The following is a 27048-nucleotide window of genomic DNA, read 5'->3' on the forward strand; positions in this document are numbered from 1 at the left end:
TCAGAGATAGAGAAGAGAACCAGGTGTAGATTTTTGTGTGAAAAGAGGTAGGGTTGATTCTGATATTGATCATGAATTACTGGGCTAAGCTTGTGTTTAGTGACACCGTCCGTAATTCTTCGCTGTACCTGTGGTTCCTGCTGCAGCGGTTGGACCACAATCTAACTAGAATTTCCAACTGTACAGTTCTCTGATTCTGATTCTGCGTCTGCCTGCTTCAGCCATGTCCTTGCACTCTGCTCTAGTTGATAGTTTCAGGGTCCTGGGGCAGGAAAGAAACTAGATCCCACAAACTTGGGAGTAGGCCCACCTCTGCTCTTTTGTTCATCATTCTATTTATACTACTAGTGGCATCTGTTGGGAGACAATGGAGTTACTTGTATTGAAATGACAGAAGGAAAAGATTCACAATGGGCAAACACCCATTTCCAGCCTCTTGAAATGGAAAGGGGAGTTGATCTCACTGAAATGGAGGTACAAAAGCTGGAAATGGGGCCTTGCTTCGTTATGTAATTTATCTTTTATCACCTAAGAGTAAGCTTCCTGGCTATCCCTTTCATTATGGCCTTGAGCTAATTTTCTGCTACGCATACAGCCTGTTTGCTGAAAATGGGACTTTTGCCAGAAGGGTTTAAAACTACAGTGGTACCTCGGGTTACATACGCTTCAGGTTACAGACTCCGCTAACCCAGAAATAGTACCTCGGGTTAAGAACTTTGCTTCAGGATGAGAACAGAAATCGTGCTCCGGTGGCGCAGCAGAAGCAGGAGGCCCCATTAGCCAAAGTGGTGCTGCTTCAGGTTAAGAACAGTTTCAGGTTAAGAACGGACCTCCGGAACGAATTAAGTTCTTAACCCGAGGTACCACTGTATCAAGCTGAAGTGGCAGGGGAATCCTTTCATTAATTTTCAGGAAGTTGGTGCACCAATGCAACTCTTACTTGTATTGCTCCTTTAAGTGGGTGCCAGAGCAATGCCATTGAGGTTATAGAACACTAACATCACAAATACACCTGTTAGAGTGACTGAACAGCTTATGATGTATTTTAGGAAAGTTTTTTATGTGGGAACATCATCTCTTGTAGGGGTTTTGTGTCAGATTCAAATGAAGGAGGCTGCCTCTGGGTTTATCAGAGTAGAATCTCTGCAACGAAACCCTCTTCAGTATCATGGTCCTCATCCCCACATGGAATCCTTTCAGATATCTTGTGCATGAGGTGGGATCGTCTTCTATAACCCACACTGCTTTTATGTCCACTATTCTGTACCAAACACTACTTAGTTTCCCCATCTTGGCTCAGAGCCTTATGGCATCAGCATATAAACAGCTAAACTTTGTGTGCCTGTATGGCTGTCATGCCATTTTGTTTGCCATTGCAGAGTTCTATCCCACCCTACATGAATGATCTGGAATAGGAACACCCCAATATTTGTCCCAGTTTCTCCTCAGTAATTAACAAACCTAAGCCTCAACTCCACCATCTCTGCTGTCTTGTCTAGTTTTGACCCCCAAGCATGTTGTAATAAGAACTGGGAGTATACTAACAAAGGTCCTGGATTTCAACTTCCTACCTAACAAGCTCCTTGGAGGTTTGGACTCATCTGGGAATGAAACCCAGACTGTCTAGATCCTTAGCCCAAAAAGTACCGTATTTTTGGCCCTATAGGACGCTCTTTTCCCCCTCCAAATATGAAGGGGAAATGTGCGTGCGTCCTATGGGGCGAATGCAGGCTTTCGCTGAAGCCTGGAGAGCGAGAGGGGTCAGTGCGCACTGACCCCTCTCGCTCTCCAGGCTTCAGGAGAGCCCCACCGCCAGTCCCGCAAGCTCAGGGGACAGCACGGAGGCGCAGCGCGCCCAGGCTTAGCTTCGCGCAGCTCTCCGCAAGCCGTGGGAGCCCGGCGCTGGGCTCCCACGCTTGCAGAGAGCTGCATGTTCTGGGGGCTGAGGTCGGGGGAAGCTCAGGCTTCCCCCGCCCCAGCCCCGCGCCTGGGGGGGAAATAATTTCCCCCCCTTTATTTCCCCCCCCCCAAAAAAAATTAGGTGCGTCCTATGGGCCGGTGCGTCCTATAGGGCGAAAAATATGGTAGTTGAATGCAGAGGGACCTGACTTTACATCGGACAGGAGAGCCCAGTTTAAAACCAGCAGCCATAAGAATGAGAATGCAGGTGCGTGGGTGGTGCAAAGCCAAAAGATAACCAAGGAACATCACAAAATAAAAAAATTCCTTCCAGTAGCACCTTAGAGACCAACTAAGTTTGTTCCTGGTATGAGCTTTCGTGTGCATGCACACTTCTTCAGATACATCAGATACAAGGAACATCACCTCACTGCCAAACAGCCAGAGGAAACAGGCATTTTCTAAACAAGAAAATAAAGCAGTTTTTGTGCCAAACTGACAAGTTTGAAAGGTTTTATTTCAACAGCCACAAATGTTCTGATATTTACTCATAAGAGAAAAGTACAAGTCAAGATCAAAATGAACAACGCAAACACAACCAGAACAAGAGGAGGAGCACGGAAGGGAATTGAAAGACCTGACCAAGTTGCTTTATATTTACAATACTGAAAAACTAACTACAAGACTGCTAAGCATCAGCTTATCAGCTAAGGGTGTGTGTGTGTGTGTGTGTGTGTGTGTGTGTGTGTGTCACTTAAGACACAACTTTGTGGAATACGGAATATTTACAGTCAGTGTCTAAATAGCTTAAATGAAACCTTGTTAAAAGCCTCCAGTTCTAATATAAAACTATGGGAAACTAAAAGTCCATATCCCCATGTATGAACACTACACAGAAAGCGATAAGAGAAACTTCTAAAAGAAAGTGAAGCTGCCATAGTAGTGCAGGGTTGTAGAAGAAGGCACTTATTGTATGCATCCTTCCGCCTCCAAAACATCCACAATATGTGCAGCAGCAGGGCGCTTTTCCGGCTCCTCCATAGTGCAGAGAGAAAACAGCTCAATGATCTTTTGATAGGAAGAATCCAACTCTTCCATGTTGAGTGGTGGCCGAGTCCCAAGGGCAGCGTAATAAGCGTCTTCATCAAAGTCATCTTCATCAAAAGAAGACTCTACAGAGACATGACAAACAGGCCAGAGCAAGCCAGTCACCAGATGAAATAAAGGCCCTCACAGTTGCTATGCTGGTATCGAAGGAGGAGGGAAAGGGGATAGAAGGAGCATGCTCTAGGAAAGGCACAAAATTAAATCACTTGAGGATCTTTTTAAAATGCAAAACTCAAGCGGACTGTTTTACACACACAAAAGTATTTCTCTTATCCCCTGGAAATGTTAAATAAGTACAACTGAGTAAAAGTTGTATTACCATATTTTTTGCTCCATAAGACACACTTTTTTCCTCCTAAAAAGTAAGGGGAAATGTCTGTAAGTCTTATGGAGCGAATGTGTGGTCCCTTGAGCCGAATTGGCCAGGGGCGAAAAGCAGATCGTGCTTTTAATTTTTTTAAGAAAGAGGGAAGGGGGTGTTGAAACGAAGCCGCTGAGCAGCTGATCGGCAAGCGATCGGGAGGGAGATAAGGGACACTAGTGATAAAGGAGGCTGCCTGGGAGGGGGGAGGTGAAAGCACATGGATCCTCAGGAATTTTGCATTGGGTCACCCCAAATTCACCATCAGATCACAGAGCATATCCATGGCTGCAGCCTGCACCAAAAAAATCACACACCCCCTGTTTCGTGGGGCCGAAATGGCGCAAAAACATGGTTACAAAGCATGGATCCACATGGATTTTCAGGATTTTTGATTTGGGCTACCCCAAACTCACTGTCAAATCACATATGTCTGTGGCCACAGCATGAACCACAAAAATCATACATCCACTGTTTCATTCAGAATACTTTTTTTCTTGTTTTCCTCCTCTAAAAACTAGGTGTGTCTTATGGTCAGGTGCTTCTTATGGAGCGAAAAATACGGTAAATCTTTAAAGTATTAGGCTGTAAAATAATGCTCAAAAGTCCCTAGGCCAGAGCCTGTTCCCCAAGACCATAGAAACTTGGCCCAACAGAAAGCCAGCTTCATGAGCAAGTCTGTGTGGGAATGTTCAGGGACGCAGGAGAGGATATATTGTCTGATTATATCCTTATCCAACTTGTGTTAACAAGTTTCCCAATTTCAGCAGAGTAAAACATTCCCCTTTATTTTAAGTTTGCAATGGCAGCGTTTGCTCAGGCTCACTAAAGCCTCTATAATAACTATTCTGGTAATTTCCCCTTATTCCCTCATAAAATATAAGAGACGACAGTCTTTTACAAAAGTATAAAAAGAGTTTACTCACATTCTGTTCACAATCAGATCCCAGAAGGCAGACTTAAGCTTAATGAAATAACATACACTTGGAATCTATCTTATAAGAAGATAGTCCCTTTGTCCTCTCTTGGCTGGGAGCCAAGAGGGCATCTTTCACTCAGTAGATGTTGCTTCTTCGATGCATGTGGTGAAAGAAAGAAGGAAGAGAGATGGAAGAGAGAGATGGCTGCCCTGCCCTGTGCTTTTAGCATTACCTGCACAGGTGAGGCCACACCCACCTCCAGTCACATGCAGAGGAAGTCTGTCCCAGCCCAGAAGGAAACAGGAAGTTTACCTGCTGGCTGGACAAACATTCCTCCCCATGTGTAAACATGTACACTCTAGGAATGTTGTACTTGACTGCTCTTGTGTTTCACATCCCACAGTCTGCACTCGGCTGGACCAAAAGGAAGCACAAACACACCTTCATCTTCTTCCTCCAGGTTAAGATGAGGTATCGAGAGAGTCATCATTTCCCAGAGTGTAAGCCCAAATGCAAAGATGTCAGCCTTGTCGGTGATGGGGCCATCTCCCTCCAGAGTTTCCTTGGGCTTCCAGGGCTCCGTGCCAATATAATGAGCTTCTGGGTCACTCACTGCATGGAAACAGAAAATCCAAATCAAGATATCAAGAGCCATCCTCATGACCTGGTGCACACCTCCCAGTTGCCAGGAGTAAAGCAGAGCAAAGGCAGACACAGAGATCCAGGGGCAGAAAGCAGAAGGGAAGATGCAGCAAAGAGGACTTGGCCATTGAGACAGCAGCCATAGGACATTAAAAGATGCCACACATACCCATCATATTCTCATCCAGAGGCAGTGAAACGCCCACGTCGCAGATCTTTATTGACTCAAAGTCACCTTTAATGACAACATTGGAAGATTTGATGTCACCGTGCAGCAAGTTCTTGTCGTTGTGTAGATACTGAAAGGCAGAGGTTGGGATGAGTGCCTTGCTACCAAAGGGAATCAGAACCGAAAGATAATTTCAAGGCAGGTGTGGGCTTTAATGCAAGTCTCTCTTCAGGAAATGCCTCTCAAGTTTTCACCTCAAGTGCCAAGCACTGTTAAGGCAAAGAGTAGAGATTCAAGGCCCCCCTGCTTTTAGGGATCCTGCCCTAATTCACTCAGGATCCTTGGACCACACATCTTGGAAAGGCCTCATCTTTAAGCAAAGTAGATGCTGGCAGACACCCCAATTTAAAATCCTGCAATGTGGTCCCTTCAAAGGAGACGAATAGCGTCAGTAAGTGATTTCAGTGAGTTAAAGCTTGCGATGGTGCCAGCATTGCCAAGAGACAGAAATGTTAAAAAGGCATGTGACCAACATAAGGTGACAAGCCAGATAACTCACCTAGCTAACTGTAAAAACCCCCCAATGACTTCCTCAGGACACCTCTGCCAAATCCCTCTCCTTCTGTCAAGTCATCCCTACTCAACCGTCCTCCTGAAATTCCTGCCCTGGTTCCATGCCACTCTTTGTAAATAGGGGCCACATCGCTTCCATGTGCTAAACGTAAGTTATTACTACTGAAACTAATTGACTGTGCAACAGACCACCAGCCTTGCAGCAGGGGACATTATATCACCTGTCAGGGGACTGCCATCGGAACAGGGGAGGGAGGCAGGGGTACAGAGAGCCTCTGAAACTCCTGAGGAGCAGTTCCTCTTCCAGCGGTGGGGAAAGCCACACCTCCAGTGGAGAAGAGAGGGAAGGAGCCAGGCAAGCGAGGAAAAGGCTCAAGGATGCTGCTGAGAGTCCCAGCGCCTCACCTGGCCAGGAGGGATGCACGCCACTTCCGTCACCCAGCTTGCGCAGAGGGGTGAAACGCAAGGTGGGGAGAAAGAGGCTTGGGGTGCCGAAGTTCTTATGTTGGGGGAGAAGCCGGAAGGGGCCACTCCTGGATTCTGCAAGTGACTAAGATGGACAAGAACTTGGTAGATCTGCACTGTTAACACCACATTTTTCGCTCTATAAGACGCACCAGACCACAAGACGCACCTAGTTTTTGGAGGAGGAAAACAAGAAAAAAAATATTCTGTATCTCAGAAGCCAGAACAGCAAGAGGGATCGCTGCGCAGCGAAAGCAGCAATCCCTCTTGCTGTTCTGGCTTCTGGGATAGCCGCGCAGCCTGCATTCGCTCCATAAGACGCACACACATTTCCCCTTACTTTTTAGGAGGGAAAAAGTGAGTCTTATAAAGCAAAAAATATGGTAGTTTGCGCAATAAAACCTGTAAAAGACCGGTCGGAGTCCTGCCTGGTTACTCACAGGCAACCACCATCAGCATCTGACATCACCACTCTGCATTCTAAGGGGCTTTCCAACCGTGAACCAGTCTCCCCCTGTCCAATACCGTTTGCCACCTTCACAGCTTGTTGCTCCCACTGTGAACTGGACCTTTTATTTGTCTCCCTCCCGCGGTCCCTTGGGACCTCTTATCCCTGGCACTCCAACCTCAGACAGTCACTTCCCTCTGTGAGAGACTCTTCCCTTTGCTTCAGAACCAGAGAAGCCTTTTAGCCAAGCTAGTTTTCTCGAGACCAATGACTCTCCCGTCGCTACAGCATCACATGCCAACCTCCAGAGACCTACCTTCAGGCCCCTTGCCATGTGCAAGGCAACTTTCAGGATGGTGGCAGCTGGAAAGGGCCCCAGATGTTTCGTGTTCCTTTCTTCGATTAGGTCATTGAGAGACTTTTCTCCCCCGTATTCCATGGCCAGGCACATGCTCCCATCTTTAGCTTCTGCAAACGCACGGTAGCCTTCAAAGACAAGCGCACAGCCATTTGTTTATGGGCCAGAAAAGCTATCTCCATTTAATACCAGCCCACATTGCAGTTATTCCCAGGTTTTATCCTTGTTACACAATTTCCCCCATGTTCAAGTATTCCTGTTTTATTGATGAAGCTTCTAGCGCTGTTTCAAAACAAGATAAAAGATAACACATATTTATAATACAGTTGTACCTTGGTTTTCGAATGTAATCCATTCCGGAAGTCTGTTTGACTTCCAAAAACGTTCGAAAACCAAGGCACAGCTTCCAATTGGCTGCAGGAGCATCCTGCACTCAATTGGAAGCTGCGGAAGTCGCGTTGGACATCCGCATTCCAAAGAATGCTTCAAAACTGGAATACTTACTTCCAGGTTTTCAGCATCAAGGAGCCAAAACGTACAAGTACCAAGGCATTTGAGAACCTAGGTACAACCGTAATGGTATTAAAAGTACACCTTGGATAAAAATAAGGATAAAATAAAATAATAATGATAATGATAAAAATTTTGCAACTACATATGCCTCCCTAGGACGCGGGTGGCGCTAGGATGCGGGTGCCGCTGTGGGCTAAATCACAGAGCCTAGGACTTGCTGATCAGAAGGTCGGCGGTTCGAATCCCCACGACGGGGTGAGCTCCCGTTGCTCGGTCCCTGCTCCTGCCCACCTAGCAGTTTGAAAGCACGTCAGAGTGCAAGTAGATAAATAGGTACCACTCCGGCGGGAAGGTAAACGGCATTTCCGTGCGCTGCTCTGGTTCGCCAGAAACGGCTTAGTCATGCTGGCCACATGACCCGGAGGCTGTACGCCGGCTCCCTCGGCCAATAAAGCGAGATGAGCGCCGCAACCCCAGAGTCGGCCACGACTGGACCTAATGGTCTGGGGTCCCTTTACCTTTATGCCTCCCTAGGGAGAAAAACGGGGCACCACCATCAAGAAGGCTCTCAGCTCCTTTTCTTCTGGAGCAAGAAACCCCGAATAAAATTTAAGATATTAACTGATGCTAAGGAAAGAGGTGGATTTGCCCTGCCAGACTTAAAACTTTATTATGAATCAGCCGCTTTTTGCTGGCTGAAAGAATGGATGCTTCTTGAGAACACTGATGTGTTGGATTTAGAAGGTTTTAATAATGTCTTTGGGTGGCATGCATATCTATAGTATGATAAGGTCAAAGCACATAAAGCGTTTAAAAACCATATTGTCAGAAAAGCACTGTTTAATGTTTGGATAAGATATAAGGATTTGCTTGAGAATAAAACCCCAAGATGGCTGTCACCAATGGAAGCGAAGGCTCAGAAAAAGCTCAATATGGAGGCTAAATGGCCGAAATATTGGGAAATTTTGGAACAAGAGGGAGACAGATTAAAACTGCAGAGTTTTGAAAAATTAAAAAATAGAGTGCGAGATTGGCTTCATTATTATCAGATAATAGAGGCATATAATTTGGATAAAAAAATTGGCTTCCAGGTGGAAAAATCAAAATTGGAAACAGAACTGTTAGACCCCAAAACTAAGAATTTGTCAAGAATGTATAATTTGCTGTTGAAATGGAACACTCAGGATGAAACGGTGAAATCTGTTATGATTAAATGGGCACAAGACGTTGAACATAACATTATGATGGCTGACTGGGAACAGTTATGGACCACAGGTATGACGTTCACGGCATGTAATGCCTTAAGAGAGAATATAATGAAAATGATATACAGGTGGTACATGACACCAGTCAAGCTTGCAAAAATCTATCATTTGCCCGATAATAAATGCTGGAAATGTAAAGAGACGGAAGGTACATTCTTTCACCTTTGGTGGACATGCCCAAGGATTAAGGCTTTCTGGGAAATGATCTATAATGAAATGAAAAAGGTATTTAAATATACCTTTCTGAAGAAACCAGAGGCCTTTCTCCTGGGCATGGTCGGCCAATTGGTGCCAAAGAGGGACAGAACTTTCTTTATGTATGCCACAACAGCAGCAAGAATACTTATTGCAAAGTATTGGAAGACACAAGATTTACCCACTCTGGAAGAATGGCAGATGAAGTTGATAGACTATATGGAACTGGCGGAAATGACTGGCAGAATCCGAGACCAGGGAGAAGAGTCGGTGGAGGAAGATTGGAAGAAATTTAAAGACTATTTACAGAAACATTGTAAAATTAATGAATGTTAGAAGGATGTTGGAATGAATCTATGTGATTTTAGCAAAAATGTATCAAAGATTTAAGAAAAATAGATTGTTAATTGGTGAAAAGAGGGAAAGTAAATTTATAGTAAGATCAAGATAAATTTTCAGGATAAGAATTTTGAAGAGAGGGAAAGGATTTGCTGAAATGGATAATTGACTTAGAATACAAAAAAGGGAGGTGTGAGGAGGTCAGGGAAACAAGCATATGAAAGATAAGTTATGGGAAGGCTTGATTTGCCTTTTTCTTTTCTTTTTATTTTTGTATGTTGTTTTTAAGTGTTTTTATTTCTTTGTTTTTTATTGTGATGTGTTGTTTTACTTTTGTCTAACCTGGTGTTTTTTCTGTTTTCTGTTTTCTTTTGCCTTTTTGTAAACTTAAAATCTTAATAAATACTATTAAAAAAAAAAACAAAACAAGAAGGCTCTCAGCTCATCACCCATTTTAACTCATGGCAGAGAACGTGGAAGAGCATCCAAAGATCACTTCAACAGGCAGGCAAGTTGGTAGGGTGCTTTGCAATTCCCAGCCACTAGTTGAGGCAGGTTCCCTAATCACATTTTACAGCTAGGGAACAAAAGCTGTTTGGACATCCCTGAATAATTTAGAAGAGCCACCTCCATCCCATTGGCACATAAGTCCTCATGGGCTTAAACGCAGGCTTCTTCAACATGCCATAGCCTGGCAGTCCGCAGCTGGTCTACAACCGCCAAGCCTGCCCACTGCTACATTCCCATAGGACAGAACAGTGGGCCCTACTCTTTAATGTCAGTTATGGCTGGCCCATGAGGCTGCAGGCTCCTGCATGTCTGCACATAGGCAAATATCAGCCTGGGAAATATCAGCCTGGGAAAACCCTTTGAAGGTGACCCGGAAACTACAACTAATCCAGAATGCGGCAGCTAGACTGGTAACTGGGGGCGGCCGCCGAGACCACATAACACCAGTCTTGAAAGACCTACATTGGCTCCCAGGACGTTTCCGAGCACAATTCAAAGTGTTGGTGCTGAGCTTGAAAGCCCTAAATGGCCTCAGTCCAATATATCTGAAGGAGCGTCTCCACCCCCATCGTTCTGCCCGGTCGCTGAGGTCCAGCTCCAAGGGCCTTCTGGTGGTTCCCTCACTGTGAGAAGCCAAGTTGCAGGGAACCAGGCAGAGGGCCTTCTCGGTGGTGGCGCCCGCCCTGTGGAACGCCCTCCCACCAGATGTCAAAGAGAACAACAACTACCAGACTTTTAGAAGACATCTGAAGGCAGCCCTGTTTAGGGAAGCTTTTAATGTTTGATGTATTACAGTATTTTAATATTTTTTTGGAAGCTGCCCAAAGTGGCTGGGGAAGCCCAGCCAGATGGGCGGGGTATAAATAATTTATTATTATTATTATTATTATTATTATTATTATTAACACGCCTCTGGCTAATAGGTCTGAATGAGGACCCCCCATTTCCCCCCATTCAAAGCTTACCCACAATGTTTGGGTGCTGAAGGGTTTTTAGAATCTTGGCTTCTTCATTCAGCCTTTGCTGATATGTACTTCTCTGGCTGGCGTCACATTTGAGATTGATCTTCTTCACAGCCCAGGGAGAGCAAGAGATACCTTTGGGAGACCTGGAAACAAACTATGGAAATCAGAGAGAGGGATCTGGGCAAACCAGATTTCTTGGACCACAGGAACATGTGTTTTCTTCCTCCTCTGAGGATGGCTGACGTAGCAGATTCAATCAGAGGCTATATTATTATGACATTTAGGAGTAAACGGCACATATTTCTCTTACCCCAACCCTAGATCAGGCGCGCTGACAAATTCAGAATTAATTTTACTATAATATGTCTCTAAGCACACCCTCACATCAGCCCAGAAATCCTTTGATGTGTGAGTTTCAGATCAATCCAGATTGCAGTACAGTGGTACCTCAGGTTAAGTACTTAATTCGTTCCAGAGGTCTGTTCTTAACCTGAAACTGTTCTTAACCTGAAGCACCACTTTAGCTAATGGGGCCTCCTGATGTATGGAAGTGAGAGCTAGACCATAAAAAAGGCTGATCGCCGAATAATTGATGCTTTTGAATTATGGTGCTGGAGGAGAGTCTTGAGGGTGCCACGGACTGCAAGAAGATCAAACCTCTCCATTCTGAAGGAAACCAGCCCTGAGTGCTCACTGGAAGGACAGATCCTGAAGCTGAGGCTCCAAGACTTTGGCCACCTCATGAGAAAAGACCCTGATGTTGGGAAAGATGGAGGGCACAAGGAGAAGGGGACGACAGAGGACGAGATGGTGGGACAGTGTTCTCGAAGGTACGAACATGAGTTTGACCAAACTGCGGGAGGCAGTGGAAGACAGGAGTGCCTGGCGTGCTCTTGCCCAGGGGGTCACAAAGAGGCGGATACGACTAAACAGCAACAAGCTGCTGCCAGAGCACAATTTCTGTTCTCATCCTGAAGCAAAGTTCTTAACCCAAGGTACTATTTCTGGGTTAGTGGAGTCTGTAACCTGAAGCGTATGTAACCCGAGGTACCACTGTACATTGTAAGTACGTTAAGAACAACCAGGAGACGCCATATGAATTAGCCTGCACAGCAGTTAAGTGTTTCCACCATCTGAGCCACAGGGAAAGACAACTCACCCCAAAAGGCATATAGACCCAGGGGAGACCGCCTTCTCTACCCAAAATCTGGCAGGTGCTTTACTAAACCAAATATTCCTGGCAGCTTTTAAATTACTACCTGTGGAAGCATCTGTTTCTGGAAGTAGTTGTTTTATTTTTTAATTGCACTTGTTTTATTTTGAGGTTTTAACACCAGTGTGCCCTGGGCTCCTTAGGCAGGAAGGAGCAAGATACGCATTTAATAAATACATATTCTTTCCCAGCCCCCAGCAGCATAAATCCACTCCACTCGGCAATATCAGTCTTGCTGCTTGAAGTCCCCGCCATCCTTTAAGACAACTTACCTTTTCATAAGATAAACATTGACTCCAGTTCCATAGCCAAGTTTCTGCATGAAGGGAGAGGCCGGAATAGCTATTGAGGGTGAAGAGCCACTCTGCCCTGTATTTGCAAAAACAGAGATGTTGCTTTTGTTATTAGACATGCAAGAAAGATCGCCGCCCCATGTAAAAAGTGGAAAACCCAAGAATTACCAACGATAGAAGAATGGCAGATGAAGATGATGGATTTTTCAGAGCTAGCCGACCTAACTGGAAGAGTCCGCGACCGGAAGGAGGAGGAGTATCAGGAAGAGTAGATTAAATTTAATGATTACTTAGTTAAATATGTTATGTTAAATTAACTGAAAACAGCTTGCAGATACTTAATTGGCTTAGGATTTTATTTATGTTAAGTGATGAATTAATATGTATAATTTCATAATGTGAAGATTTAAGGGTGTTAATGTTTAAGTTAAATTTTATAAGAACTGTGATTCTTATAAAATCTTTCCTCTTGTTATTTATTATAGAGGGAAACATTTATAGTTAAAATGAGCGCCCAATTTTGCCTGTAACACTCCCTAACACACGTTGACAAAGCACAGCCTCACCTGATCTCTTCCCCCCAGGAGGCTTGCTAGGGGTCTTGAAAGCAGTTTGTGCATCCATGGCTGAGAATTATTCTGTTGGGAGAGAGAGAAGAGTTATTACAGTCCCAATTGCTCTCCCCACGGTTGTTATCATCGCCAATATCTACCCACCGTTCAACCCTAAGTTCCCAGGATGGGTTAGGGCACTTAAAACCCCACGTTAAAAGCAGTTTTAAACAACTTCCAATCATAAAAATAAAGGGGGGGGGAGTTTGGGGAGCATTCGGGGTGTGGGTGTGTAGAGACCATAGCTGTCAACGTTTCCCTTTTTCAAAGGGAAATTCCCTAATTCCGAATAGGATTCCTCGCAAGAAAAGGGAAAAGTTGACAGCTATGGGACGCGGGTGGCACTGTGGGTTAAACCACTGAGCCTCTTGGGCTTTCCGATCAGAAGGTCGGCAGTTTGAATCCCCGCAACGGGGTGAGCTCCCGTTGCTCGGTCCCTGCTCCTGCCCACCTAGCAGTTTGAAAGCACGTCAAAGTGCAAGTAGATAAATAGGTACCACTCCGGCGGGAAGGTAAACGGCGTTTCCGTGCGCTGCTCTGGTTCGCCAGAAGCGGCTTAGTCATGCTGGCCACATGACCTGGAAGCTGTACGCCGGCTCCCTCGGCCAATAAAGCGAGATGAGCGCCGCAACCCCAGAGTCGGGCACGACTGGACCTAATGGTCAGGGGTCCCTTTACCTTTTTGTGGTAGGGACTGGGGCTGTCGCAAACCCACTGCACCCCACTTCCCCATACATGACCACCATGACCCCCCAATCCTAAGAAAAACTCCCCCTGAAGTGCCACGTCCCGGGGAGGGCGCCTCTTCTAGGTTTCTAATTTCGACGGGGGCTGGGAGGAAATCCCTAAACGAACCGCGTCCCCAGCCAGGGTCCTTTGCAACCTCCAAAATAAAAAGCTGCGGGGGAGGTTTGGGAGGATCTGGGGGGGGCAGGTAGGAGAGGATCTGGGGGGGGCAGTTGGGGAGGATCTGGGGGGGACAGTTGGGGAGGATCTGGGGGGGACAGTTAGGGGACGATGGGGGACAGTTAGGGGAGGATGGGGGGACAGTTAGGGGCCAGGGCTTGCGAGCCCCCCAAGGCCCTGCGCAATCCAAGGACCCCCCCCCCATCATCAACCCCCTTCCTTGGGAACTGGGGGGGCCGACATCCTGGGGTCGCTTTTCCTCCCAGGCATTTTATTTGAAGCTGGGGGGTGACGCCCGACGCCCCCTCCCTCTGCGACCCCCGCCCCCCCGATCTTCCCCCCACCTGGGAGAGCCGGACACCGCCCAGTCCCTGCGCAGCTGCCTCCGTTTGAATCTTGGCGGGAGCGAGAGGCGCCGACGGTGGCCGGCGAGGCTCAGGGAGTGGGCGGGGCAGGGGCGTGGCCAGGGGAGGAGCCAGAGATAGGAAAGAATTGGGGGACAAAGAGTTTAGTGGGGGCATTTGCAAGGGGGAGTGTATGTTGTGTGCTGGAGGGGAGGGAGTAACACCCCCCAATCTTTATAAAAATTCCAGTAACAGATGCTTTATCGTTGGGTGTCAGCGTTGCTCCTGCAGGTTCTTTGCTGTTCACTTGTGTTCCTACATATATTAAGTTAAATAGAATCCCCCTGGCAAATAGAAGGGGAAGAAATGGAGGCAGTGAGAGATTTTACTTTCTTGGGCTCCATGATCACTGCAGATGGTGACAGCAGCAACGAAATTAAAAGACGCCTGCTTCTTGGGAGAAAAGCAATGACAAACCTAGACAGCATCTCAAAAAGCAGACACATCACCTTGCCAACAAAGGTCTGTATAGTTAAAGCCATGGTTTTCCCATTCCACTGCCTCCCCCAGTTTGGTCAAACTCATGCAGGTAGCTTCGAGAACAGTGTCCCACCATCTCGTCCTCTGTCGTCCCCTTCTCCTTGTGCCCTCCATCTTTCCCAACATCGGGGGCTTTTCCAGGGAGTCTTCTCTTCTCATGAGGTGGCCCAAAGTCTTGGAGCCTCAGCTTCAGGATCTGTCCTTCCAGTGAGCACTCAGGGCTGATTTCCTTCAGAATGGATCGGTTTGATCTTCTTGCAGTCCATGGGACTCTCCGGAGTCTCCTCCAGCACCAGAATTCAAAAGCATCCATTCTTCGGCGATCAGGCTTCTTTATGGTCCAGCTCTCACTTCCATACATCACTACTGGGAAAACCATGGCTTTTACAATATGGACCTTTGTTGGCAAGGTGATGCCTCTGCTTTTTAAGATGTTGTCTAGGTTTGCCATCGCCTTTCTCCCAAGGAGCAGGCATCTTTTAATTTCGTGACTGCTGTCACCATCTGCAGTGATCATGGAGCCCAAGTAAAATCTCTCACTGTCTCCATTTCTTCCCCTTCCATTTGTCAGGAGGTGATGGGACCAGTGGCCATGATCTTGGTTTTTTTGATGTTGAGCTTCAGACCATATTTTGCGCTCTCCTCTTTCACCCTCATTAAAAGGTTCTTTAATTCCTCCTCACTTTCTGCCATCAAGGTTGTGTCATCTGCGTATCTGAGGTTGTTGATATTTCTTCCGGTGATCTTAATTCCGGCTTGGGATTCATCCAGCCCAGCCTTTCGCATGATGAATTCTGCATATAAGTTAAATAAGCAGGGAGCTGTTATGGGACTGCAATTCCCATCATCCCTGAACACTCGTCTTGCTAGCTAGGGATGATGGGAGTTGTACTGCAAAAACAGCTGGAGACCCAAGCTTGGGAAATACTGCTCTAAAGCATTGCAATACTGTACAGGAGAAGCAGCACCAATCAAAGCGCGCCACAAAGCCATTGGATTGAAAAAAGACGCAGATTTCTCAACGACTTGGATGATGGACTCAAGGGCATTCTGATCAAATTTGCAGATGACACCAAACTGGGAGGGGTGGCTAACACCCCAGAGGACAGGATCACACTTCAAAACGACCTTGACAGATTAGAGAACTGGGCCAAAACAAACAAGATGAATTTTAACAGGGAGAAATGTAAAGTATTGCACTTGGGCAAAAAAAATGAGAGGCACAAATACAAGATGGGGGACACCTGGCTTGAGAGCAGTACATGTGAAAAGGATCTAGGAGTCTTGGTTGACCACAAACTTGACATGAGCCAACAGTGTGACGCGGCAGCTAAAAAAGCCAATGCAATTCTGGGCTGCATCAATAGGAGTATAGCATCTAGATCAAGGGAAGTAATAGTGCCACTGTATTCTGCTCTGGTCAGACCTCACCTGGAGTACTGTGTCCAGTTCTGGGCACCACAGTTCAAGAAGGACACTGACAAACTGGAACGTGTCCAGAGGAGGGCAACCAAAATGGTCAAAGGCCTGGAAACGATGCCTTATGAGGAACGGCTAAGGGAGCTGGGCATGTTTAGCCTGGAGAAGAGGAGGTTAAGGGGTGATATGATAGCCATGTTCAAATATAGAAAAGGATGTCACATAGAGGAGGGAGAAAGGTTTTTTTCTGCTGCTCCAGAGAAGCGGACACGGAGCAATGGATCCAAACTACAAGAAAGTAGATTCCACCTAAACATTAGGAAGAACTTCCTGACAGTAAGAGCTGTTCGACAGTGGAATTTGCTGCCAAGGAGTGTGGTGGAGTCTCCTTCTTTGGAGGTCTTTAAGCAGAGGCTTGACAACCATATGTCAGGAGTGCTCTGATGGTGTTTCCTGCTTGGCAGGGGGTTGGACTCGATGGCCCTTGTGGTCTCTTCCAACTCTATGATTCTATGATTAAAACCCAGTACTTGGGGCAGGAGACGCTGGGGAGGCCTGCGTGTTCCTAAAGGCTGGCAGGATGCCGATGGCGATGCGGGGCAAATTCCCTGGCATTTCATCCAGAAGCGCCGCAGCAGAGGAAAGAGGGCAGCGGAGGGCAGAGGAGTGCAGAGCCTGGGCAGAAAGGGAGGGAGAGCGCCCCTTCCGGCGGAGACAGGAATGGCGCTTAGGGCAGCGGGCGGCGGAATGACGGAGGCAGGGAGGCGGGCGCAAGGAGAGACCAGTGCCTGCAGCCCTCCATAGGTTTCTCCCGAGTCCCGCCCAATCAGAAACTTCCAGGCAGAGTGGGTGGGCGGGAGCCGCCCATCAATCAAGACGGAAGGCGGGCACCGGGAAGAATTAAAGGACCCATATTGGACCCCAAAGCCAAGAGTGACAGTGCCCGCTACCAATTGGGCGCCGGGGGATCGCGCGCGTCAGAGGACGCCGCCGTTCCGCGGGAGGGAGGTGCCTCGCCGACGTCACGGGAGGGCCGATCTCGCGACGCCGTCACGTGCCCAGAGGCGGCGGCGCCCGTTGCCTCTCCCAAGATGGCTCCGCGGGAGCGAGGAGCCGGGGAAGGAAGGGAGGAGGGAGGGCGGGGAGCGCCTCGCTGACGTCACGGGTGGGCTGATCTGTCGCGGCGAGCGGGAAGGCGGGGGCGGGGCGAGGTACGGAAGCCGGCGAGGGCGGGCCGCGCCGCTCCTTCGCCAAGCCGGGCGCGCGCGCTGTGAGGGAGCTGTGAGGGAGCTGCCCGGCGGCGCCTGTCACGGCGGCGAGGCGCGTCTCTCTCGCTCTCTCTCTCTCTCTCTCTCGCTCCCCGACAGCCTCCGCCATGGCCGGCTACGAGTACGTGAGCGCCGAGCAGCTGGCCGGCTTCGACAAGTACAAGGTGGGCGCGCGGAGGGGGCGGCGGGGGACCGGCTGGATGACCTTTGGGGACCCCCTCTGCCTCCCCCCTCGTTCTCCGGGCTGCACGCGGGACCCGCCCTTCCTCTCAGGCGCCGGAGGGGCCTCCGCGTCTCCCCGCCGGGGCCTCCTCCTCCTCCCTCCCGGCCCTCCTGCCTTTCCCCTCACAGGGCCGGCCATGGAAGCCCCCCCCCCCCCCGCTCTGGCCGGGCGCCTGCGGAACTCCCCGCCGGGCAGCAACGCAGAAGGGAGCGAGCGAGCGAGCGAGCGAGCGGCTGCCACGTGTTTGCCCGTTCTCACGTGCCCGGGCTGCAAGATGGGCAGAGCCGCTTGGGTGGCTCCTTCGTGCAGCTTCCACGCCGGCCTTCCTGGGTCTCTTCTTCTCTTCGGAAGCCGGCGGGGTGGGGGCGGTTAGGGGGTCAAGCCAGGACCCGGGAGAGAGACCCTTCAGCTGGACTGCGAAGCTCCCCGGGTGCGGCCTTGGGCCTCGCCGCCCGACCTCCTTCGCGGGGTTGTTGGGAGGGTGGAATGAGGCGGCGGAGAATGCCCTGGGCGCCCCCTGGAGCTCCTTGACCCCAGTCAGTTGATAGGATTCTAGAGTTGGAAAGGGACCCTCAAGGGTCATCTAGTCTGACCCCAGGCAATGCAGGAAATATACAGTGGTACCTCGGGTTACAGACGCTTCAGGTTACAGACTCCGCTAACCCAGAAATAGTGCTTCAGGTTAAGAACTTGGCTTCAGGATGAGAACAGAAATCGGGCTCCAGCCATGCGGCAGCAGCGGGAGGCCCCATTAGCTAAAGTGGTGCTTCAGGTTAAGAACAGTTTCAGGTTAAGTATGGACCTCAGGAACGAATTAAGTACTTAACCCGAGGTACCACTGTAATGGGATGCGGGTGGCGCTGTGGGTTAAACCACAGAGCCTAGGACTTGCTGATCAGAAGGTTGGCGGTTCGAATCCCCACGACGGGGTGAGCTCCTGTTGCTTGGTCCCAGCTCCTGCCAACCTAGCAGTTCGAAAGCACGTCAAAGTGCAAGTAGATAAATAGGTACTGCTCCAGCAGGAAGTTAAACGGTGTTTCCGTGCGCTGCTCTGGTTCGCCCGAAGCAGCTTAGTCATGCTGGCCACATGACCTGGAAGCTGTACACCGGCTCCCTCGTCCAGTAAAGCGAGATGAGCACCGCAACCCCAGAGTCGGCCACGACTGGACCTCATGGTCAGGGGTCCCCTTACCTTTACCTTACCACTGTAATCAGATAGAATCGTAGGACAGATTCTCATTAATGATTCCCACGTGGGAAGAGAGTGTAAGGGGGCAGCTGCAAGCGCATGAGAATCCTCTCCTGCAGTGAGCAAGGGGCAGCCTGTGCATGGTCTCCATACAGAGGACTTGTGACAACTTTTGGGTTAATCAGGTTTCACCTGTGGTGCCGAGGTTCGCGAGGGACCTTACACATCCCCAAAGGGTCAACATGCGTTCTTCTCCTCCGTCCCCATCCCTGCTGTTAATTTAAGTTTTCCAGACATGTGCTGACTGTCAGGGCTTCATCTGGTGAAAGAGCCATGTGGGAGTAAATGGTGGAATTGCGAAATCTCAGCGGCTTAGTTCAGGCAATACCAAATGTTATTTCCTTTGGCAAGGAGCAGATTGCAGGGCGTGGCTGGTAGTTACGACTCGGTGGCGGAGCAGTCGCGGGTTCGATCCCCATCCTCTCCAAGTCGGGCTCAAAAAGACTCATTGTCCAAAGTCCTGCGAAGCCATCGCTTTCTGTGTCAACAATACTCAGCTAGAGGGACAGTGATCATGACTCAGTATTTATATCCCACCTTTTTGGCAAGGAGCACAAGGTGGTGTACCTACTTCTCCCAATGTTATCCTCATGGCAACCCTGTGATATATAGGGGTTTTTTTTAATGATACATCGTGGCCAAGTGGGTGTTTGAATCCTGCTCTCCCAGGTCATGGTCTGGCCCTCTACCCACTACACCACGCTGCCTTTCTTAGCAATGTAGTGGCCAAACCACTCCTGCCTTTCCTCCCAATCTTGGAGCAGGGTAGAGATGCCTATGGAACTCCAGGGCTGATCACCACCAACTTTTGCAGCTCCAAGGCTGCGAAGGAGGCTCAGCTCACCACACTCCCCAGATGATTAAATGAGTCAGGGGAGAACCATGTATGCCACCTTGAGCTATTTGGAGAGGAAGATGGGCTAAAAATGTCACCCTGAGCATCTCGGAGCTCCTTGGCTGAGTGGCAGCCAAATGGGCGGCTTCATTTTCCCAGGGAAAGGACGACTGGAGTCTTGCTTGGCAGCCATGTGGCTGAGACACCTGGAGCACATTGCCCAAGAGAGGACCACACAGGCTAGCTGCAGGCCTCCTGCCCTTGTTGGAAAATGAGATTGGGCTGGGGCTTCCTTAGGCACAAACTGTCCAGAGGCAAAGGCAGGCTGTCACCCTTTTTTTATCTTTGTGAACAAGGCTAGTCAAAAATTGTGCATCCCTGTAGATGAGTGGTTTGAGTGGAGGAAACCATTTCAGTTTGCAAAACAGACCCAGTAGTGGGATTTTCCTACAAATGTCTGTAACTCTCCTGATGATATTTTAGGGATTGGGGTTGGTGAAATACAAGGGGGACGTGTAACCAACTGCTTCTCTGTGTCCCCAGTCTGCTCCCCCCTTCTCTTTCTACCCCCCCTCCCAACCGCTTACTGTTCTTCCTTTTTCCATCCTCCCTGCTCACAAAGGCGAGGCCCAGCATAAATGTTTGTCCTCAGAGGTTAAAATTCATGCTGCCCTGTGCGCGGGTGGTTTTGCTCAATGCCCCCTCGCTTTTCTCTCCTGCTGTTGTCCCCTTGAGCAAGTGCATTCATATACAATTCTTAATTTTTCTGGTGCTTTGGAGGGTTGGAGGAGTGTTTTCTTGTTTTTCTTGTTGTTTTTTATTTCTTTAAATCTTGGGGTAGATAGAATGCCTCTGTCTTTCCTTTCAGTTGTGCAGTTTTGCAGTCAGAACGGCTGGCCGGTCACCATGGTTCTTCAGTCCATTGGGACTGTGGTTTTCTGCACAAATCATTCCTCTAAAAATCCACCTCTGAGTGGTCACCCACATCCCGTTCAGTTTGCTTTGTCGTAGTTGCTGAACCTTAGGCGTGGGAAGGCACCCTGTCTTGTCTGTGGTCCAGATTGCCCCCTTAGGAATAAACCTTTTTGCTTCCATCTGCACCTTTCTGCCATATGTGAGACTCAAATGGTCAGACTTCCTTTCTCTAATAGAAGCTGGTTCAATAAGAGACAGAGATTTCCCAGTTTTGAATATTGCTGCGTGGTGCCGACACGCTTATCTGCATGTCTTGCCATTTTTGCCGATAGCTGTGGATTTGGAGTGGCCTGATTATTACCAGCTTAACTTGAGGGGGCCGAGTCACTTGAGATTTTTGAATTGCTCTTGAGAGTTACAGGAATGAGCTGATTATCTGAGAGGCAGCCTTTTGAGGGGGGGGACGCAGCCTCCTTGTCAACAGGAGGAGCTCATGTCTGCATCTTAGAACGTGAGACGAACCCTGCAGGATCACACCAAAGGCCCACCTGGTCCAGAATCCTGTTTTCTTCTGTTATCTTCCAGGGGGCACCTCCTGCTGTTGTTCCAAGCAACTGGTATTCACCTGCGTGACACTGGTATTCACCTGCGTTTCAATGAATCCGGGGACACTTTTTTTTTTTTTGAAGCTGAGTAGCAACAGGGAGTCAGTAGTGGGCAAGGGACGCGGGTGGCGCTGTGGGTTAAACCACAGAGCCTAGGACTTGCCGATCAGAAGGTCGGCGGTTCGAATCCCTGCGACGGGGTGAGCTCCCATTGCTCGGTTCCTGCTCCTGCCAACCTAGCAGTTCAAAAGCACAAAGTGCAAGTAGATAAATAGGGACCGCTCTGGCGGGAAGGTAAACGGCGTTTCTGTGCGCTGCTCTGGTTCGCCAGAAGCAGCTTAGTCATGCTGGCCACATGACCTGGAAGCTGTATGCCAGCTCCCTCGGCCAATAAAGCGAGATGAGCGCCACAACCCCAGAATTGGCCACAACTGGACCTAATGGTACCTTTGCTACCTTTACCTAGCAACAGGGAGTCAGTAGTGGGCATGGTGAGGAAAAAGACCCTGGGCCCAAGCACACATGCATATTGTATAAAGGTGCAAAGCCCTTCTTTTGCACCCTGTGAAACATAAATGCGCAGAGTTTTACCCCATCAGTCAAAACAAAGGGGAAAGGAGATCTGTACTGCCAGACGTCCCCGGTTCCCCTTCAGCAGTGGCAGCAGCAGTCAGCAGCCCGTAGCCAGCCTGGTAGTACAGTTGGCTCTGGCTGGCTTCAGGAGCTGCTCGCTGCCGTGGCACCCTCCATTTTTCCTCACACGAACTCCTCATATGATGTGTTACGCACAAGACACATCATATGGGGCCTTCTGGCAAGGAAAAATGATGGGCGCCACAGCAGCGATCAGCTCCTGAAGCCAACCAGAGCCAACTGGGCTACCAGGCTGACTCTGGGCTACTGACTGCCACTGCCATGTTTCCCAGGGACAGATTTGCAAATCGGGGGACATTCCGGAGACGGAATTTGTCCGGGGACAGATTTGCAAATCGGGGGACTGTCCCCGGGAAACGGGGACGTCTGGTAACCCTACCCTAAATGTCTGTTTAAGCCGTTGAAGTTGATGGTGGTTACAACATCTTAAGAGTATCAGATTCCATAGTTTAGCCGTGTATATATTATGTGAAGAAGGTTCTCTGATCATTTTGGTTGCCTTTTTTTGCACCTTTCCCACCTTCTATATTCTAATATCCTTCTTCGATGCAGGAGCCAGAATCAGTGACTTGGATCAGAAGCAGATTCAAAGGTCTCTCAACTCTGAATAATCACAGTGTTGCAGCCTGTTAAAATCCTTTTCTCCCTGTCCAAACAGGCTAACCACCTAATTGTAGTTTCTGTGGGGCTTCAGTTTTGATTTCCAAAAATCAAATAACAAAGCAAATAACAGGAGACCTAGGAACTTTAAGCTGCCTGAGGACAAAATCAGATATTTTTTTCAGTTAGGAAATTGGATCTTATAACTGTGATGGTCACCAAGAAAAAACAGATAATGTGTAGGCAATTTCCGTTGAAGGTGAAGGCTGTCTGGATTAAACTTTCATTAGACACACAACACAGTTGTTTGTCCCTCTCTCCTGACCTCATTTTCATTGGTTTCGTTGCCAGGGAAAATACCCAAAAGCCTGTCCAGAAAGATTTATATAGCTCCTGCCCCGACCCATATTGGGGCAGCCGGAATAATACTTTCACAAGGATAAGTCAGTGCACAGGCACACAGATTTAATAATCCATCCTGTTATCAAAACCTGATTTCTGGAAAATATGAATATTTCTTCTGTAGTGATTATAACAGACCATAACTCAGTCGGCAGAGATGCGCATGTTTCTGGAAATTTTGAATAAGACACTTTCTGGAAAATTTTCTAATAATCCTAAATCAATCAGAATCCAACTAGCATGTCTAGATTATTTGTAATTTAATGCTTCCTTCATCCAACCCCAAGTGTTCACACACATTCATAAAACACATTAGTGCGCATTATATATTGAATGCTTTCAAGGGTTGGTCACCTGGAAAATTGAAGCACAACTTTCAGATTGTACAACTTGACTGCTGTACTCTTTTTTAAAATTTTATTTAACAGATTAATTTCACGAAACAAGGCATTTCTAGAAGTGGAACATGTTATTTGGTAAAACGAGGTATCAGTAATGGAAAAATTTCCAGCCCTTTCACTGGTGCTCAAGTTACTCTGTTGATTTTTTTGCCACTAAATTGCATTGTGGTTTAATGAGTGGTTCAGGATTTCCTCCCCACCAGCTCCCCACTTTGTCTGCTGTGGGGTAGAAGCTTGCCCCAAGCAGATGGGGCTGTGCAGCCTCCTTTGCAATTGACTCGAACGCTGCAAGATTCAATTAAAGAGTTGATTCCAGGTTTTCCTGTTGGAGCTTAAACTGAATACTCATACAAGGTTATCCTGGGGACACTGATCTGATGGTCTTTAATTTCAACAGCCCCATCGAACTCCACTGTTGACAGCAGCATGGGTGGCAGCCCGGGCTTGTCCTACTCAGAGTAGACTCCTTGAAATTAATATATGACTTTTGTTTATTTATTTAGAGCATTTGGCACCCCGCTCTTCAGCCAAAAAGGCTCCCAGTCGAAGCAATACAGTCCCTACCCGCAAGCTTACAATCTAAACCCCACAGCACACAAGGAAAAAGGAACAGGGTGGGCTGAGGAAAATTAAAACTCAGGCACCAGATTCTAAACCAGGGGTCGGCAAAGTTTTTGTGGCTTGGGCCGGTTCACGGTCCCGCAGATGGCGTGGTGGGCCAGCGTGTGTGCACGCGCGCATGCACGCATGTGCAAATGCTATTTCCAATGTGGAGGAGGCATGCGCAGCTTCCTGCAGCCAATGGGAAGCCGGCCAGTGTCACGGAAGGCAGTCCCCGCTCTGTTCCGTGCCGGTTTAGCGTGGCACACGGGAGCTGACCGAGCGGGCGGCAGGGGTCCATGGGCTGGTTAAATGATCCCCACGGGCCGCTTGTGGCCCATGGGCCTTAGGTTGCCAACCCCTGTTCTAAACACTTGCTCCGACAATGATCTGCTGGCTTAGTTCAGGGGCAGGAGGTGCCTGATAGAGCGAGCTCTGCTTTTCAGGTCTTCCACTGTTGCGGATCTGCTCTTGGACTTTGTTGACTACAGCCCTGTGTTTCAGAATACCAGCTGGTGGGAATCACAGGTGGGGAGAGTGCTGCTCTTGGGTTCAAATCCTGCTTGGGGGCTTCCCTTTGGGGCATGTGCTTGCTTGCTGTGAGAACGGGATGCCGGACTAGATGGGCCATTGGCCTGGCCCAGGACGCTCCTTTTATGTTCTTAAGAGAAACTTCCTGGTAGCAAAACAGCCTTCTAGAGCAGACACCCCAGTGCTTGTCTCTTCGGGAAGCCCCTTTTCCTGTCGGAGCCGAGGTTGGATTGTAGAGCTCTGCTGCCTGTTTTCTTCAGGGGTTCTAGGTAAGCAAGGAATTTCCCTGCCCTCTCATGCACGCCTTTGCACACTCCCCAAAACAAAGAGGCATTGTGCGGCAGCCCTGGCTTCTTAACGTTCAGAGTCCAAGCTGGAGCTGCGTGAGGCTCACGCTGCCGTCCTGTGACCCTGGCTCTCTGGATCCTACTTCTTCTCCAGGATGCAAAGTCCTCCACTCTTCCGGTTTCCAGCTCGATGCCTCTGGGTGGAGAGTTTAAGGGGGGCGATCAGTTCGCTACTACTGCAGTAGGATTCACTACTGTATGTGGAATGTGTGCATGTGTGCACCATTTTGCCCCTATGCCTCAGGCTGGAAACACATCAGTTCGCTTCATTCACTTGGACATGAGAACAAGCTGTTGCTGGAACGAGTGGGAGGTTTCCGAGAAGCCAAAGCGGTGTGTTAAACGATGGCTTTTCACGGGGCAGCTTTTGCCTCTTATTATTAGGAAGCATATGGAGAACACCAAGATAAGGATGTGGCAACAATACCTTAAGCTTCTCATGCCCTGGTATCTGTGTTCTCTGTTCAGTCCGCACCCCAAAATCTGCATGCGTTTGACATGGTTTTATTAGGTTGCGTTACTGGAAAGCCGTTTGCTTAAATCAAGCAATTCCTAAGCAATCAAATAATTATAATGACTAACTTGTAGCAGAGCAAATTCAATGTATGTCTTCTCACCTTTCCTCCCAAAGGTATGTGCACTTTGGCCCCAGGTGTATGAGGCTGGGTATATCACAACAGCTAAAAACCTGTGCGTTGTCAGGGCTCAGAATCCATGCCTCTGTTGAATTGGCACGCCAAGCTTTTGCCTTTTAAGAGCTGGGAATCTTTTAGCAAGAGGAAGGGGTGGAATCGTGGAGCTGTAGAGTTGGAAGGGACCCCAAGGCTCATAAACTCTGACCCTCTCCTCCTCCATGTATTTGTCTAATCGTCTTTTAAAGCCATCGAGTTTGGTGGCCATGCCTGACTGCCTACAGGTGTGCACTGCTTGAATAAATTCTTTTATCTGTCCCGAGCCTTCCAACATTCAGCTTCATTGGAGCTGATGGGAATTAGGAGTCCCAACAACATTTGGAGGGATGCACAGTTCCCTCCTCTGCATTGCTGTTGTTTAGTTGTTTAGTTGTGTCCAACTCTTCGTGACCCCCTGAACCAGAGCATGCCAGGCACTCCTGTCTTCCACTGCCTCCCGCAGTTTGGTCAAACTCATGCTGGTAGCTTCGAGAACACTGTCCAACCGTCTCATCCTCCATTGTCCCCTTCTCCTTGTGCCCTCCATCTTTCCCAACATCAGGGTCTTTTCCAGGGAGTCTTCTCTTCTCATGAGGTGGCCAAAGTCTTGGAGCCTCAGCTTCAGGATCTGTCCTTCCAGTGAGCACTCAGGGCTGATTTCCTTCAGAATGGAGAGGTTGGATCTTCTTGCAGTCCATGGGACTCTCAAGAGTCTCCTCCAGCACCAGAATTCAAAAACATAAATTCTTCGGCGATCAGCCTTCTTTATGGTCCAGCTCTCACTTCCATACATCACTACTGGGAAAACCATAGCTTGAACTATACGGACCTTTGTTGGCAAGGTGATGTCTCTGCTTTTTAAGATGCTGTCTTCTGCATTACAGTGATGCTAAACGCAACACTTTGGTGGCCATTTCTGGCTTTGGAGACATTGTTTACTCCTCTTCAACCATGGAGGCAATCCTACAGCTGCATTGAAACTAGAAACTCTGGCCTGTGTGAGAGAGGCTGAGAGAAACCTAAGCCTCTGAGCCTGGCCACTTCAGTGATATTCTAGACCTCTTTAGAAGGAAACCTGTCTTCGGTTTCTGGATATACGAGGGCTGGGCCAACATGCAGGCTGAGTAATGGCTCAGTAAGACATAAATCATTGTTCACTTAGGAACATAGGAATCTGTGCACATGGTGGACGGATGCCAGGGAAAGCAGCACAAAAACAAATTCTGAAACAGCACCGTTTTCGTAGGAACAGGAAGCTGCCTTATACAGATGTTCCCAGTTCCACCTTGCTTGACCCTGGGACCTTCAGCGAAGCAGATGCTCTCCTGCTACTGCCCTTGGTGAAGGGAAGAAGGAGCAGGATGACAGTACTTCAGAAAGATACACAGGGACACTTGCCGTCTGGTTGTATTAAAGCCGCAAACATAAACACTGAATTAAGATGCCCATCCCATAATATCAGACATACGGGGCTGGCTTGTGGCTGCTGCATTTCTTACAGTTTACTACTGCAGTCTCATATACGGCACTCTTAACTTTCCCCTGGGATCTGCAAGACTAAAAATAATTTGCTCCCCTAAGCGTGCTACCTTTATGTTCAGCAAAACAACTGTCAGCTGGTTTGAGAAAAGGGCGCTCAGTAGGAGGAATCCTCTCCTATCCTGTCCTCTCCAAACCCAAGAAGGTGTTAAC

General features: G+C 48.5%; 2 protein-coding genes and 2 long non-coding RNA genes across 5 annotated transcripts in view; 1 reads left to right on the forward strand and 3 right to left on the reverse strand.

Moving 5' to 3' along the window:
* LOC308474737 overlaps positions 1-883 on the reverse strand; it is a 60284-nt gene extending 59401 nt beyond the window's left edge. The window contains exon 1 of the long non-coding RNA XR_013984910.1: positions 676-883. This is a non-coding gene — a long non-coding RNA (uncharacterized lncRNA). The remainder of the gene's footprint in view (positions 1-675) is intronic.
* The window catches only part of LOC308474769, a 161491-nt gene that overhangs the window by 94473 nt on the left and 39970 nt on the right, over positions 1-27048 (reverse strand). The window lies entirely within an intron of this gene.
* PBK (PDZ binding kinase) lies at positions 2396-14214 on the reverse strand. The gene is made up of 8 exons (XM_081001164.1): positions 14097-14214; positions 12802-12873; positions 12215-12311; positions 10730-10872; positions 6901-7070; positions 5099-5228; positions 4729-4899; positions 2396-3071 (listed from the first exon to the last, which is right to left on the reverse strand). Exons 2-8 carry the CDS (start codon positions 12857-12859, stop codon positions 2866-2868), a joined length of 975 nt encoding a protein of 324 aa, XP_080857290.1. The 5' UTR covers positions 12860-12873; positions 14097-14214; the 3' UTR covers positions 2396-2865.
* The window catches only part of SELENOI (selenoprotein I), a 114581-nt gene continuing 104822 nt past the window's right edge, over positions 17290-27048 (forward strand). The window contains exon 1 of one of the 2 annotated variants that reach the window (XM_081001055.1): positions 17290-17487. In XM_081001055.1, coding sequence (XP_080857181.1) covers positions 17431-17487 — 57 coding nt within the window. In that variant the 5' untranslated portion in view covers positions 17290-17430. The remainder of the gene's footprint in view (positions 17488-27048) is intronic. The other variant, XM_081001057.1, reaches the window with a different exon arrangement.

The sequence above is a fragment of the Podarcis pityusensis genome (assembly GCF_964106645.2).
Source record: "Podarcis pityusensis genome assembly, chromosome: 3".
Classification (NCBI taxonomy): Eukaryota; Metazoa; Chordata; class Lepidosauria; order Squamata; family Lacertidae; genus Podarcis; species Podarcis pityusensis.